Source organism: Orcinus orca, chromosome 12 (genome assembly GCF_937001465.1).
Source record: "Orcinus orca chromosome 12, mOrcOrc1.1, whole genome shotgun sequence".
Lineage (NCBI taxonomy): Eukaryota > Metazoa > Chordata > Mammalia > Artiodactyla > Delphinidae > Orcinus > Orcinus orca.
In genome coordinates this window covers 80,169,464-80,186,317 of record NC_064570.1, presented here as the reverse complement: position 1 = coordinate 80,186,317, position 16,854 = coordinate 80,169,464, and the positions used below count along the sequence as shown (strand labels likewise).

At 37.5% G+C, this 16,854-nt stretch overlaps 1 protein-coding gene across 16 annotated transcripts in view; it reads left to right on the top strand.

Moving 5' to 3' along the window:
* Positions 1–16,854, top strand: part of RIMS1 (regulating synaptic membrane exocytosis 1) — a 473,493-nt gene that overhangs the window by 179,609 nt on the left and 277,030 nt on the right. For all 16 annotated transcript variants that reach the window (XM_049695398.1, XM_049695397.1, XM_049695400.1 and 13 more), the window contains one exon: positions 13,836–14,049. In XM_049695398.1, the coding sequence (XP_049551355.1) occupies positions 13,836–14,049 (214 nt within the window). The remainder of the gene's footprint in view (positions 1–13,835; positions 14,050–16,854) is intronic.

The following is a 16,854-nucleotide window of genomic DNA, read 5'->3' as shown; positions in this document are numbered from 1 at the left end:
TCCAAGTTACATTGAAAGGGTCCCCTTAGCCACCATATCCCAGATCATATTTTATCATTCAAAAGAACAAGCAGCAAAACTTAGTTAACTCACGAATAAGAAGGATAAATTCAGTGTGCGTAAATTTATCAGACATTAAAAGCCAAAGGGAAAATGACTTTTGACATGTTAGGAGTTTTCTATGAGTCAGTCATCCAGTCACCATTTCAGAGTGTTGAGGGTGCTTGTGATACAAATAACCTACATCTCTCAGTTCCAACAGCCTTAATGATAATAGTCCTCTTTAAAATATCAGATTTTAGGATCTCCTTTCTCTCTTTCTGTTTGGGTGAATTAGCAGTGAACATTTTTAAAAGTGCTGAAAAAGATTTCAGACGAAATTATGTGCTTCCCCCGGTGGCTAAATGAGTAACCTGTTTATCGAAGTATAAAAATGATTCTCTCTTGGGCACAGTTTTCAGGTTTAGGCTCTGGTATATCTCAAGCGTTAGAAAGCAGCGATATTATCCCATCATTTAGAAGGAATAGTTCTAGGCCCTACGACAAGCTTCTACACATGCAGGCACTCAATATGCAGGAGCCACAGGGAGGGTGTTTCTTGGGAGATGAAGTGGAACAAAAATTTTAACATGTGCGAGGGGGCGTCTGTGTCCTGAGATGCTCACTTGATGCTCACTCAGGAGTGGTCTCCTGCGGTAAAGTGAAAACGGAATTAAAAATAAATGCTTGACTGAAGTAACAAGCTATAAAACACTCACAGCTAATCATCAGCTCTGCTCTCTTTTCTCCTGTCATCTCTCTGTGCTTTCAGAACCCTGTGGGATGCTGATTGGGTGAACTACATCTTTAACAGTGCTAAATGGAGGACAAACAAACAAAACAAAACAAAACAAACGAGGAAGAAAAATATATGACAAAACCCTTAATGCATAATTTCTGTAAGGGCGTGTGGAATGAGGGTCCTCCACAAAAGAGCAGAAATTGCAACACTGTATACATTTCTCTTTTGTTCTTTTCCAGCTACCTCTGAAAACACATTTTTTTTCTAATAAGTTATACCTCCTGCTGATTGGTCTAGTTTGATTTTAACACATTCAATATTTTCAAGAAAAACAGTTTCAACAACTAAGAATTAAATGGATTGATAAAAATAAAAATCTTTAGTGCCATCTGCTGGACATTTGCAATAAGTAAAAAGTATACTCATTTTCAAGACTCAGTATGGTCTTAAACACAAACTGAAAAATATTTTTTTCACCTGTAGTAATATTTTAAATTACTCAACAATATCTGGGGTAAATTTCTGAATTACTGAAATGTTTAGGATAGGTATAGTATTATATATATATCTATCTATATATAAATGGATTATAGATTCATTTTATGTATATACTATTACAACCTTTCTTTGAGAGTAAAGTTTTTTACAGACTTTATTTTGTAGAGCAGTTTTAGGCTGACAGCAAAATCGAGGGGAAGGTGCAGAGATTTCCCGTGTACCTCCTGCCTCCACGCATGCACAGACTCCTCCCCCATCATCAACATCCCCCATCCCTGCCAGGTGCATCTGTTTCGAGTGGTGCCCTACAATGACACATCAGTATCACCCAGAGTCCGCAGTTTACCTTAGGGTTCACCCTTGGTGTTGTTCATTCTATGGGTTTGACCAAATGTATAATGAGATGTATCCACCACTATAATATCGTGCAGAGTAGTTTGACTGCCCTAAAAATCCTCTGGGATCCACCTATTCATCCCTCTCTCCCTGCAACCCCTCCTATGATTATTTTTAAAACCTACAAATCCTAATATGTACATATCTGTGATTCATAGAATTGTAAGTTTTAAACAATGGTGGATATCGCATTAAATTATATAACGTAATAGTTACATTTTCAGCATCTCTTCACACAAGCAGTCCTCCAAATTTTGCATTTATAATTAAAATTTAATTATGTGATGAAGAGTATTTTTAACAAGTAATATGAAGAATGAAGGATGTATAAAAAAATGCTTTCATTTTCTAATTTAACCTTAATGTAGGAATCTCTACTATATTATAGTCCTCAGGTAATCTACACCAGGATTACCTGGGTTGACAATTTAAAAGGCAGGTTCCTGAGATTTATCCCACACCTACTGACTCAGAAGCACCTGAGGTTAAGGTGCATTTTAATAAGCCCATTAGATAATTTTGATACCTACTGTGTTTGAGAACACCAAGGAAACGTCCCTTACAAATCAATAACTTTCCATTCCTTCAGCCGTATTCAAATAAGCATCTGAAGATAGGAAGGTATAGTGGAAAGTTGGAAATACAGGACCTAATTATTCACAAACCAGTTTTACGACCTTATGTAAGTAACAAAGTATGGGCCTAGGTTTTCCCATTTATAAAATGAGATCCTTCTCCCCAGAGATCTTCAAAGTCCCTCCTGTGTCTCTATTTTCCTAAATCTCAATATTTCCATTTAAAACCAGGTTTTGGAATCTTTCCTATATCTTTTCTCACTATGAGAATGGGGTTCAAATGATTCCAAAGTTATGAACCCCAAGTCCTAGCAAAGAAGCAAGGGGCTTGGTCCAAATCTGGACAGCCGGATTTCTTTCTTTGGGGGGGGCGTGCCACGTGGCTGGGGGGATCTTAGTTCCCCGGCCAGGGATGGAACCACGGCCCTCTGCAATGAAAGCCTGGAGTCCTAACCGCTGGACCGCCAGGGAATTCCCCACACCTGGATTTCTTAAATGTCAGGAACCATTCACAAGGTTGAAAAAGAAAACAAAGGTGAAATGTAGGATAATTTGAACTTGTACCAAAAGAAAGCTAACATGGTCATATAGAGAATTAGTATATTGTGGTCCTACAGATCAGTGAAAAATTAACCTAAGTAAATTTAGATTAAGTTATTGGTAAATTAAAGGTTTATAATACTTGGTAGGGGTTCAAGTTGTAAAAGGCAGTTCAAAGCTGGAAGGAAAATACACTGCTGTGAAAGTAATCTCTCTTGAATTATGTGAATTTGCAGCTGTAATCATTTCCTTTTGAAGAAAGGAAATACATATGCCAAACACCTATAAACAGCTTGTTACATTATATATGTTTAATATAATCTGAAAACTTTGCAAAAATACATTTACACATTTTAACCAAGACTAGTTGTTCCTCTAAGAAACAAAAAAAAATGCTTAATTTAGTCAAGAATAATAGCAAATCATAAACCTTTCTTAATTTTGTGAATAGAGTCTAGAAGTTTACATTTTGTTAAAATAAATCAAGTTTTATTTTCATGATCAAATTACATTACAATTTTTTTCAGATTTCAGCATGATGTCTTTTTCTAATTGAAGTATAGTTGATTTACAATACCATATTTATGTTTATTTATATGATATTTCAGGCAAATAGCATAGTGATTCAATATTTTTATAGATTATACTCCATTTAAAGTTATTACCAAATAGTGGCTATATTTCCCTGTGCTTCACAATATATCCTTGTACGTTATTAATTTTATACATAGTAGTTTGTATCTCTTAATCTTCTATTCCTATCTTGACCCTCCCCCATTCCTCTCCCCGCTGGTAACCACTAATTTGTTCTCTATAACTGTGAGTCTCTTTCTGTTTTGTTATATTCACTGATTTGTTTTATTTTTTTATTTTTTGTTTTTGTCGGTACGCGGGCCTCTCACTGTTGTGGCCTCTCCCGTTGCGGAGCACAGGCTCCGGATGCGCAGGCTCAGCGGCCATGGCTCACGGGCCCAGCCGCTCCACGGCATGTGGGATCCTCCCAGACCGGGGCAGGAACCTGCGTCCCCTGCATCGGCAGGTGGACTCTCAACCACTGTGCCACCAGGGAAGCCCTGTTTTATTTTTTTATATTCCACATATAAGTTATATCATACAGCATTTGTCTTTGTCTGACTTATTTCATTAAGGATAATACTCCCTAGGTCCATCTTCCTTGTTGCAAATGATAGAATTTCATTCTTTTTTTATGACTAATATTCCATTAGATAGATAGATAGATAGATAGATAGATAGAAAGATGTGATATATATCACCTCTTATTTAGCCATCCATCTCTTGATGGACTTAGGTTGCTTCCATATCTTGGCTATTCTCAATAGTGATGCTATGAACATTGGGGTGCATGTACCTTTTCAAATTAGTGGTGTTTTTGTATTTTTCAGGTATGTATACCGAGGAGTGGGATTGCTGGATCGTGTGGTAGATTTATTTATACTTTTTTGGGAAACCTCCCTACTGTTTTCCACAGTGGCTGCACCAATTTACATTCCTACCAACAGTGTACATTAGGCTTTGAAGAGAAAAAAATAATCTCTAATGTAGGGAAGCTGATCTCCATATACAAAAGAAAAGAACCATTTTCTGAACCATTTATCATTTATCTGAATCATTTATCTTTACCAAAAGAACCATTTATCAAAAAGCCTTAAATAAAGTAATAAATTAAGTGAAACTCATATCTTCTTATGTTGTTCTCTTTGTACCCCCAGGGACTCAAGCAGTGCCTGTTGTACAGCTGGAGCTCAATAAATGTTTGTTGAATTGCTGTTTGTAAGATTCTACTGTGTTTGGTAACTAGGGAGAAAATCTGATGCAATGGTAGGTCTAAGGTATATGAGAAGGGTTTGTGAGAGGTGCTGATAGATAATTGGGAACAAGGAGAATCCCCTTGGATCCCAGGATGAGCAATGGACTACCTTAGAAATCATATTTTAGCAGCCGATTGACGTGATTCGTTCAGTGTATCAGACAGTATGAAAGATGAACCAGAGTGAGGGAACCCATCGGCCAGAGCCTAGTAAAAAGTCGATGAAATAATGCAGGCTAAGAATAATGAAGGTCTTCATCACAGGTGTTAGATTGGGCTGTGCATCTCATCACCACAGAGGGAAGGTTTTTTTGTGTTTGATTGCATGTGTGTCTTGTATCTGAGTCTGAGGTTTACCTTGATTTGTGGTCTTGCAATTTGCTTACTAGATGAAAAGGACTGGACAGACACAAATACATATATGTGTATGTGAGTTTCTTAGGGGACGGCATCTATCAAAAGAAATTTCCTGATGGAGGCTAAATGCTTCCTAGAGTGGGCATTAGGGGTGCTTAGTGTTTGGGGGGAGAGGGAGAGAGAGAGAGAGAGAGAGAGAGAATGAATGAAGGTGAATGAGAATCCCTAGACTCAGCTATTGCTCACTTCAGGTGCAGTGGAAGGAATTAAGAAATTTGACCTAAAGCAGAAGATTGTAGATAAAGTGGAAGACTGACCCTCACAACCTCTGTTCCAGACTCCTTCCAGGGAGTATTATGAAGAAGCCAGAAACCTAACAACTAAATTCCATGGATTCTCTTGCAGCTGGAATCCTTGATGTGATTTAGGATCCCCTAGTCCGATGCACGGGCCTGAGACTTGAACTGAACCTGAGTTAATGGAGGGCCACGCGGCATCTGGGCGTTGACCTTGCTGGTCTCTTTAGCGGCTCAGTGTGACTGTGGTGGTGGAGTCCAGACAAGAGCATCTCAGCCGGGGAGGTGGGGCTTCAGCCATTTGGACACTGGCTTTCTGATTCTACAGCAGCGGTCCCCAGCCTTTTGGGCACCAGGGACTGGTTTCATGGAAGACAGTTTTTCCACGGACGGAAATGGGGAATGGTTCAGGCAGTAATGTGAGCGATGGGGAGAGGCAGATGAAGCCTCCCTCACTCACCCACCGCTCACCTCCTGCTGTGCAGCCCGGGACCCCTGTTCTTACAGTTTCCTGGCTGAGGACCTTTCAGTAGCTGGTTTTATGCTTTTGTTTTGGAGATCATTCCTGGAGATCAGACCCAGAACCCACTTCTATCCCCCTTCCAACAGTTTTATAGCACCAAATTCTATTACTTAACCTTTTTGCTTAAAAGACTGTGATGTTTTTTTATTTTCAACCCAATTCTGACACAAGGGACCATTCTTTCCAACCATTTTTTAAAACAATTAGTCACCCCTGGAGTGCACTGGAATTTTACTGCCCCTCTGTTACAGAGTAGAATCAAAGAGACAGTTTCACGAAAAAGGGGACAATTGTGTTTTGGGACCAAGAAACCATTTTTTAACTGCACCTGTGTTTTGACTTCATGGGCAGTTATGTATAATTGTCAGGCTGTCATTCACTAGAACATACACAGTGGAGGCTTGTTTGCTGATACACAAAGACTCTAAAAGGTGATTTGGTTTCAACTACACTTCTGAGATATTTGGGAGCATTCATGATTACTTTATTATTATCTTAGCATGCTTTCCTATTTCTTTGCTTAAGTACTTACATTAATACCACCATGAGCCAGATTTTTATTATTTCAGAGAATAGTTCAAGTTCCAACTCATCTAGGAAAATGTTTTGGACCAGCTAAGCCAAATAAATCTCCCTGATCCTTTCACCCAGAATTATTATTTTCTAAAGAACAATTTCTTTCCGTTCTTTATATATGTTGCCATAAACTGCTAATTTATGTTTACATATGACTTACCTTCTAAGCACAGTGTGCATACCTTGGAGTCAAGAAGTGTGCTTTAGAGTTGAGGTTAGGGTGAGTTTTTCAACAATAGAGTTTGATGTCAAAAATTTCTAAAACAAGCCTCCAGGGTATCAGGCTAGCCGATGTTTAATTTCGGTCACTGTCAGGGCTCCTTCCCATACATCCCCCAGGTCTTTGGAGGCACTTAAGCGATCCAGCCTTCTCAGAAGAACTCTCCTGGCTTAAACCTCCCCATCACTATTGGCATGGGCCCTTGATCGTGGCTTGTTGTATGTGTTCTGTGCCACAGTTGGGAAAGGAAATATAGACCATGCTTGCTTTTTTCAGTACCCTTGTATATACGTCCCAAAGCAGCTCTCCGTCTCAGGTGCTACATGCAAACTGCTCTGGTCTCTGCCCCTCCCTTCCTCTTGGGGAAAGCCCTCATCTTCCTTCGGGACCTGTAACTTTGGCTTTTGAAACTTCAAAGCACTGGTTCCCATCCCCTCCTACTGCAGAAAAATGTAGCCTAGACTTCACCAAGGAGAGCCGGGAAGAAAGGTGGGATTTTGGTCCTCTAGCTTCTGACCACTTTGGGGATGGAGGAAGGAGAAACACAAAACAGAAGTAAATGAGGCGCCATGTCAATGAACAGAGATTCCTCTTCATCCCCCCATCACCAGTCACTCGGCATCTATCTGTGTGCCCTATTTATAGTAAATGATCAACAAATACGCATTAACTGGTAAGGATGTTATTAATAACTTCCCGCTTAAATGATTTATTTTGCATTATAGGGTGATATAGATATATATTCTTTTTTTTTTTTTTTTTTGGAAAATTGTTTTGGCTACACCAAGTGGCTTTGTTCCCTGACCAGGGACTGAACCAGCACCCTTGGCAGTGAGAGCACAGAGCCCTAACCACTGGACCACCAGGGAATTCCCAGGATGATATTTATATTTTAGATGTATAGAGAATGATATTTAGTTTTATAGGCATTCATCTTTATTTCCTTCAAATACGTGCCACTAACCACCCAAACAACTTGTTTACAACTGGAATCTTGGAGTTTCTTAAATTGAGTACACAGATATTAAAATAATACAATGATTGTTACATAGTGAAACAATGGAAAAAATCACATCCATGGAGAAAACCAAAGTTTCTATATCAATGCTTTTCTTCTGATAGCATTGCATCTTTTAGAATGCTCTCCATTTTCTCTGTAGAAAATTTAAATCAGAGATCTGTGATCATATATTTTGTCGACCTTGCTAATCAATAAGAATATCTTGTTAATTCTAAAATTGAAATGTACAGATAAATTTCACAAAAAGATTCTACATTTGCAGTCCTGCATTTACTGTAATACCATAAAGTCAAATATGAATTTCCATGCATTATTCATAGTAGAACACTGTCACATATTTGATATGGATTAAAGCATTAAAACATCAGATACAAAAAATAAATATACTATTTATGGTTTCAGTACCAGTATCCTGATTCCAAAAGCAAATCTTATTATGAGGACAGCATCTTGACAGTGAGTGATCTCAGAGTGATGTGAGGGGAATACAGATTGAGAAAAGGGCATGAAGGTTGGTTTTTTAAGAGATAGTTTAGTAGAGCACTGCACAGGGTTATGGAATAAGTAGATTTTGAAGAAGTGGGAATCATGAAGGCCGCTCTTCCCTCCCTCGCTCCCTTCCTTCCTGCTTTTCTTTCATAATTTCTGCTGGTAAAAAGGAGGAGTACACTGGGAAATAAGTCAGCCAGGTTGATGGGGACTTGGGTTGGGCTTTTTCTTTCACTGCAGAATAAGGGAGTCCTGTCTATAGGTAGAGGAGGAAGCCCAGGAAGAAAGAGGTGTGAGGATGTAACATGAGTTCTGTGCTGAGAAACGGCACAATCTTGCTTCTTTCATTCTGCTCCCTGTGGTGGTATCCAAACCAGTCATATGAACACGGCCCATTGCTGGAACCAAGGAAGAATTTTAAATGCACACGAGAAGAGGGTACAGATGCGTCCAGGCCACCAAGACATGGCATCCAGGAGGCTGTGAGTCCTGGCCGGGTCTGGAGTGATGCCTGTGGGGGGAGACACTTGGGCACATCCTTCTGGGAGGAGAGCTCTGTCCCCTGGTGGCTCTTGTCCTTAGGAACTACTCTGTGGGCTGGATTTTTCCCCGCTTTTGGTGAGACTGGAAGAGAACGCCCCTCTAAGGCATCCCACAGAGAAAGCGAGAACCGGAGACCTCACTCAGACCCCAATCAAGAAGCCTCATCTCACCAACCCTCTTGCTGTGGCCTCTGGGGAAAGAGTCATTGCTTCCTGTGCACCTAGCATGGCCTGGAAGACCCCACGGTCTAAGTTGTACCAGCACTTAGCAGACCATCACTGGGTTCCCAAGTCACCAAAATAACTTTTTGAGTGTTTCAGAAGGGCACAGTCGCTTGAAGTCAATTTTGGGAATAAATACCATAGAGGAGCTGAGAAATGAGGGGAAGTAGAATTGACTGAGACTATAGCATCTGTAGAAGCATCATGACTGAGCTCATTGGCAGACCTTTTGCTTTTCCATGGTCAGCTTTGTTCACATACCATCAATTAGCCACGATCGAAAACGGACATTTCCTCCCTGTGAGCGCTTTCCTGAGTCCAGAAACACTTTCATTTGCAAGTTGAATCTGCATTTATTCTCATGCTTTGTGTGAGCTCAATATAAGATCTGAAGTATGTGAAATTATTTATGTATGTATTTTTAATATTTTATTTTTATACAATTTTTAAAGGTTACACTCAATTTACAGTTCTTACTAAATATTGGCTGTATTCCCCGTGTTGTACAGTACATCCTTGCAGCCCATCTTACACCCAAGAGTTTGTACTTCCTACTCCCCCTTCCCTGTATTTCCCCTCCCCCCCCCCACTGGTAACCACTAGTTTGTTCTCTATATCTGTGAGTCTGCTTCTTTTATGTTATATTCACTAGTTTGTAGTATTTCTTAGATTCCACATACAAGTGATATCATACAGTATTTGTCTTTATCTGTCCGACTTATTTTATTTTATTTTATTGGCCATACCACGCAGCTTGCGGGATCTTAGTTCCCTGGCCAGAGATTAAACCCAGGCCCTGGCAGTGAAAATGCTGAGTCCTAACCACTGGACCACTAGGGAATTCCCTGTCTGATTTATTTCACTTAGCATAATGTCCTCCAAGTCCATCCATGTTGCTGCAAATGGCAAAATTTCTTTCTTTTTTATGGCTGAGTAATATTCCATTGTATATATGCCACATCTTCTTTATCCATTCATCTGTTGATGGACACTAGCTTGCTTCCATGTCTTGGCAACTGTAAATAATGCTGCTATGAACACTGAGGTGCATGTATCTTTTCAAATTAGTGTTTTTTTGTTTTTTTTCAGATATATAGCCAGAAGTGGCATTGCCAGATCATATGATAGCTCTATTTTTTAGTTTTTTGAGAAACCTCCACACTGTTTTCCACAGTGTCTGCACAAATTTACATTCCCACCAAAAGTCTACAAGGGTTCCCTTTTCTCCACATCCTCTCCAGCATTTGTTATTTGTGTTCTTTTTGATGATGGCCATTCTGACAGGTGTGAGGTGATATCTCATTGTGGTTTTGATTTGCATTTCCCTGATGATTAGTGACATTGAGAACCTTTTCATGTACCTGTTGGCCACCTGTATGTCTTCTTTGGAAAAATGTCTATTCAGTTCTTCTGCCCATTGTTTAATTGGGTTGTTTTGGTTGTTGAGTTGTATTAGCTGTTTATATATGTTGGATATTAACCCCTTATCAGTCATATCATTTGCAAATATTGTCACCCATTCAGTAGGTTGTCTTTGCATTTTGTCGATGGTTTCCTTTGCTTTGCAAAAGCTTTTAAGTATAATTAGGTACCATTTGTTTATTTTTGCTTTTATTTCCTTTACTTTAGGAGGTGGATCCAAAAAATAATGCTTTGATTTATGTCAAAGCGTGTTCTACCTACGTTTTCCTCTAGGTGTTTTATAGTATCTGGTCTTACATTTAGGTCTCTAAACCATTTTGAGTTTATTTTTTTATATAGTGTTAGAGAATATCCTAATTTCATTCTTTTACTAAAGTATGCAAATTTAGAATGATATATTCAGGTAGAAAATAAAGCAAAGCCCCAAACAAAATTAGTTTCAATAAAACAGGAATAATAATACTGTCTACTTCATAAAGTTATTATGTGGTTAAACATATGCATTTCTTCTTAAAATTAGGTTCCATAAATGGTCAACTCTTCTGTAGATTTTAATGCTGTCAAATACATTCACTTTTTCAGTTCTTTAATAGCAGTCATTTGTTAGCCAGTGATACCTAATGAGATAGAAATAAATTTTTCCTTCTTTATATTATAAAATATTTCATACATACAGGAGTATTATGTAACATATATGTAAAACATAAAGAAAAAGAACAAAACATACATCATACATTCACCATGAAGCTTAAGAAAAAAAAATTTCTATTACTTTTGAGGCCCACAGCTGGAAAAATTTCATATCTCTATGAAAAAATATTTATTTGTTAAGTACATTTATTGTTCAGTATGTTTACTGCACTCAACAAGTTAAAACAAGTTTAGTTTACTGGACAGATGTATACATATACATATAGAAACTTGTTCATTGTGTTGTTCAAACCTCCCTATCATTATTTATTTTTGATCTGTCTGATCTGTCAACCACACAGAGAGAGGTGTGTAAAAATATTCTTCTCTGATAGTAGATTTCTCTGTCCTAATAGTTTTATCAATTTTTTGGCTTTATAGGTTATTATATGCAATCAAGTTTAGAATTGTCACATACAACACGAAATGAACACTTCTTTAATAGTAACACCCTTTTTATCTCAAGTAATGCTTTTTGCCTTACGTATTACACCAGTTTTGTTTTGCTGTTGTTGCTGTTTTGTTATTGTTACTCTTTCCCTGGAATATATTTTTTCCATCATTTTATTTAAAACATTCTGTGCTTTTATAGTTTGGGTATTTCTCTTCTAAACCTCATTTAGCTGAATTTTTTAAGTCTAACATGATGAACTTTGTCTTTTCATAATGCTGTAGTCCATTACACTTACCGTGGCTCCTGATATGTTGGATTGTTTCTGCCATCACATGCTCTATTTCTAATTGTCTGTGTTTGTTTGTTCCAATTCTTATCTTCTTTGGATTGACTTTTTTCTCATTCCATGTTTTTCTATCTCCAGATTTGGATGTTATACACTGTACTTCAATTATTTGACAACGAGGTGCATGGGCTAAATCTGGCCTACCATCTTTTTTTGTAAATAAAGTTTTATTGGAACACAGCCATGCTTACAATTTACATATTGTCTATGCTACTTTCCTGCTACAGCAGTACAGCTGAGTAGTTGCCAACCGATATTGCCTGGCCCACAAATTCTGAAATATTTACAAACTGGCCTTTTACCGTAAAGTTTGCCAGCACCCAAACTAAAACATGTTCTGTATCATTATACGTTTATAGGGAAGCTTTTTCTTTAGCCTAGCTTTCTCCTTCCCATATATATATATATATATATATATATATATATATATATATATATATATAAAAATATATAATTTAAATATGTTTGACTTGGTGGTTCTCACAATAAATATTTATTCATGCACTCCCTGTCTGCTCAGCTCAGCATTTTGGAATGGGTCAAACAGCTCTTCAATAAATTGATCAGACATTCTTGCGTGCATTAAATAAAATATCACAATATCCTCTCTGAACTGAAATTAGCTGGCCTTTAAACTGGGAAGGGTTTCAGATTCTAAACTACTTTATACGCTAGTGCAACTATGTTTGCTTTAATTATGAGAATTAAAATAGAAAAAAGTGTCAGTTGGCAAAGCAGGAAAGGGATTTGAGAATTTTTAAAGTAATAATTAAAGTTCTGCTCAAAAGCTGTTGATGTTAAAATGAAAATATAATGAAATCCCTGTACTTCAAACACTGCAGTGCTCGGACTTCACTTATTGAATGCAGTTTCCAGGGAGTCCCAGTTCCCCACAGTTATCATAGATGTGGAGCATCACGCTAACTGCCTTAACTGACAATAGCATGTGTGTTCTCTGATCCTGGGGAAACTCACATCCAGCAAACGAGCTTAGATACACAGATACATCTGCTTAGACATTTCCCACGAGTTTCTCTTTTGGTGTAAGAGCCAATGACTATTAAGCCTGGGACAATTTTCTTAGTTCTCATCAACAAAATGAAGGCTTCCTTTCTCTGGAGAATCACCGGCTGTCATGGTGCTCTGTACAGAACATGGAACCGTTTCTGTTCGTAGCAGTTTGAGAGAGAGGGGTTTGGACTAATGGAGAGGGGAGGAAACCTCAACCATATTAAGTGTGAATGTTCTTGGGGAAATGCTTTGCCTCAACAAATGTAGTTGCCCGAAGTCCAGCAGTTATCAATAAAGAGTAATAGCAACTCTCATACATATGACCTGGGAGAGATCAAGCAAAACTGGGGCATGGAAAAATCTGAGTATTTGCAAGGTATGGTTTAGAGCTTGTAATGTGATGCGACAGATCTAAGCTAGCTCAACTGTAACATATATATATACACACACATATAGGTATATACGTATAAACAGTCCAGTCTGTGTCCTGTGTGGAATACTTGATGCCACACAGATGTCTCCAGGAATGGAAGTGAAGGAAGATACTTCATGGAAGACAGCTTGCCTAGCAATGTAGTTTAAAATAGTCATTTCCCAAGTATGCATCATGCTTCAACCATGGGTCTTGGGACCAATTTACTGTGACAAATTTTTTAAAAACAGTAATCTGTATTAAACTTCAAACAGAGTAAGACAGAAAATATCAGAGCACATTCTACAGAGTTAGGCTAAGAATCTTGTATAACGTTTGCCTTATATACACATGATTGTGGTTGTAAGATGTGGAGTCCCAGTCAAAAATACTTTGAAAGTCACCTGTCAAAGAAGCAGAGTCACGGAGTGGATACAGGAATTCCACTGTTGGGAAATTATATGGAATGATTATATAGAGTCTATTTATATACGGTTCAGTGCTAATAAGCACTACTGGAGCTAATAGAAGACAGGCTAATACATTTCTTACCTCTGGTGGTAAGGTTAGGGGGGAAAGTGGCTTCGTATGTTTTGCTTCAGTTCAAAAGCTAGACGTCTCTTCTGCTACGAAAAAGTGTTTTTGTTCCCGTTTCCAGCATTCCCTTAGCTTGCTCCCATTTTCTCTTCTGCCCAGGAGATTGCATCAACAATTTGAAAGCTATAAGGAGCAAGTGAGAAAAATAGGGGAAGAAGCACGGCGTTACCAGGGTGAGCACAAAGACGATGCTCCGACCTGCGGGATCTGCCACAAGACCAAGTTCGCCGATGGCTGCGGCCACCTGTGCTCCTACTGCAGCACCAAGTTCTGCGCGCGCTGCGGGGGCCGCGTGTCCCTGCGGTCCAACAACGTGAGTAGAGCCGCCCACGGTGCGCACAGGTGGATGCGCCCCGCCTCCCCCGTGACCAGAGCAGGGGACGAGCGATGCAGATAATTCATAAAAGATGCGCTTTCTGTATGTGTGTATCTCGATAAATGATTACCATTCAACACCAACAGATTACCTATGGGAGTAAGTTTATTTTCTGAAGCAAGTAGTTAATGTAGATTTAGTATCGTGAATTATGAAACCCTTGAAGCGTGTTACCACCAATTCTTCTTGTACAAAAAAAGCAGAACAAAACAACCTACCTTGAATTTCTGCAACATACGTTTCAGATTGAATGAAGATAAAATCAAGGTAGATTGTGTGGCATTAAATTTAACCCAATGCAATCATGTATAAAGCAATAATTAGCCTCTGTGAGAGTAACTTCAAATTTGCTATCATGTTAAAAAAGGAAAAGAAAGAGTGCTAAGTCTTATGAAAATTATTTGGATATTTAAAGAGTGTGTCAAAATTTTAATTTCGTGGGGGAAAGTGGTGGTTTACACTTATATCTTCCTAATTTGGAAAGTCACAGTTAAAATTAAAGTGAACCTACCCATCAACATTGTATTCTTTGGTAGTGTATTTGAGTTGTAAGTAGGGTATTATTCTAAAATCTCTTCTAGGGGAATTAAGACATTTAGTAAAATAGATGCATTATTAAACTTAAGATGAGCCTACTATTTTCTTTGTAGCCTTAACTTCTCCGAGCAACAGCATCTTTATCTATGAAACTGTATGGTAGTAATTAATGCATATGGTTGTTATGAGAATTAAAACAATTCAAATCTATGCAACTTTAATTTTTCTTTATGTTCCGTTCTTATGGTCACATAAGTTTTCTTTTTTCTTCCTAAAAGTTATGTGTTTTAGCTACCTCGTATGCTACCTTAAAGCCTTTCCAAAACAAGCTTGGATTGAGATCGTGTCTGGTGCATAAAAAGTGCACAGGACCTATTTGTTAAATTTCCCTTCTTTAGTTCTTGAACACACTTTTTGGAATGAATTCTTGCAAATGAGACCTGTGATGGTATTCAAAATATTAGTAACTCATGCAGTAAGGGTACTGTCCAATCTGAAAGGGTGCTGATGCTGAACGCTAGGGTGCAAATGGGCTGAGTGCCCATAGCTGTTGAACGCTTTTAACTTCACATTATAGGTTTGAAGCAATCCAATAACATAGAATCAAACTCATATTTTAAACAGGAGAGGGGTTTAAAGGAAATTGAGCTAAGAGGTACCTATGCTTTTTTTTTTTTTTTTTTTTTTTTGCTTTCCCTAATGTTAGTGAACATAGCTGTCATACACTTGTAAAAGCTAAGAAATTAACTTTAGTACAAATTTATTATTACCTAAACTACAGATTTTCTTCATATTTCACCAGTTTTCCCAATATTGTTTAACGAGCTTTAAAGACTAAGATATGTTAAAATGTCCAGTTGGCCTCTTTCTCTTTGCATTTCCAGCAATTTTTGGCTTCATATATTTTAATTCTGAATAATTTACCACATATACCTTTAAGACAATTTTATGTTAATGTGGCTCTTACCCCTTATCATTTTAATGTGACCTTTTAAATCCCATGTAATGCTCTTTCTTTGAATTCAGTATTTTCTGAGGGCAACAAACCCTGACTTCTTTTATTTTAAATTTGCCTAGTATTCTTCCCTCCATTTGTTTACTTTCAGCTTTATGAGTAACTTTGTTTGAGTGTGTATCAGTTGGGGGTCCTGGTAGAAAACAGATGCCATGCTTTTGAGCAGACAAGCAGGCCTAATGTAGTTCATCCATCTTTACTAAACCCATTCAATCTTGGAAAAAATGTTCAAAAAACAAAACAAAGCACAACTTAAAATATTTAATATTGGACAAAGGACACAAAATTGTATAAAGTTGTTTTTTTCCTGTGACACTGTAAATTTTGAAATACCTGTTATGAATAAATCTTCCTTGTGGGATAATTTATGGCTAAATGGTTAACAGATTTCTTTTCTTGTTTTTATTTATTACAAACACTTCCCATTCTTAGATTTTTCCAGGTCATAACTATAAATATTTTAAGAGTAATTTGATATAATTATTCATTCAAATTTTATGCATTTTAATATATCTTTTCAATAATAGGTGGACTAAATATGGTAGTGAATTAAGTTTTCTTTCTGAAGAATGATTTAAATGTAGATTTAATAATCCAAGTTCTCGAAAGTTCTGAAATTATAGTGCCCAACTTTTGTACCTAACCTATAGCAGGACCGGTATATGTGTATTTTCAACAAAAGATTGAACAGTGACTATTTTTTGGTAAGAATAAATATTTACTTTTTAAACTACCTGTGCTTTTATACTTTAAAGTAACACATGATTGCTTTCTTAAAATCTGTTTATTAATATATGCCTTATTTTTGTTTTTCTCTTCTTTTCCCTCTCTCTTTACTCTGCTTCCTTGGATGCTTTCCCAAAGGAGGACAAAGTGGTTAGAATCCATGATTTCTTTTCTATCGTTTGTTATTACAATGCTGTGAACTTTATTAAGTGAATGTTTCACCTAGTGCTGTTCATCACTATATTTCACAAAGAAATTACATGCTAGGAAGAGCTCATTCATAGCTCTCATTGAAAAATAAAATAAACATCTAGGAGCATTACAGAGTTTTATATTAATAGATAAAGTCTGGGTAGTTTGTGTTCATGGGAACAGTGATATTTTAACATAATTTAAATCATTATGAAGCTCATTTGTCCTCTTAGCTCCCTGAGTTTTGAGGATGATTCATCTGCCTTGAGGAA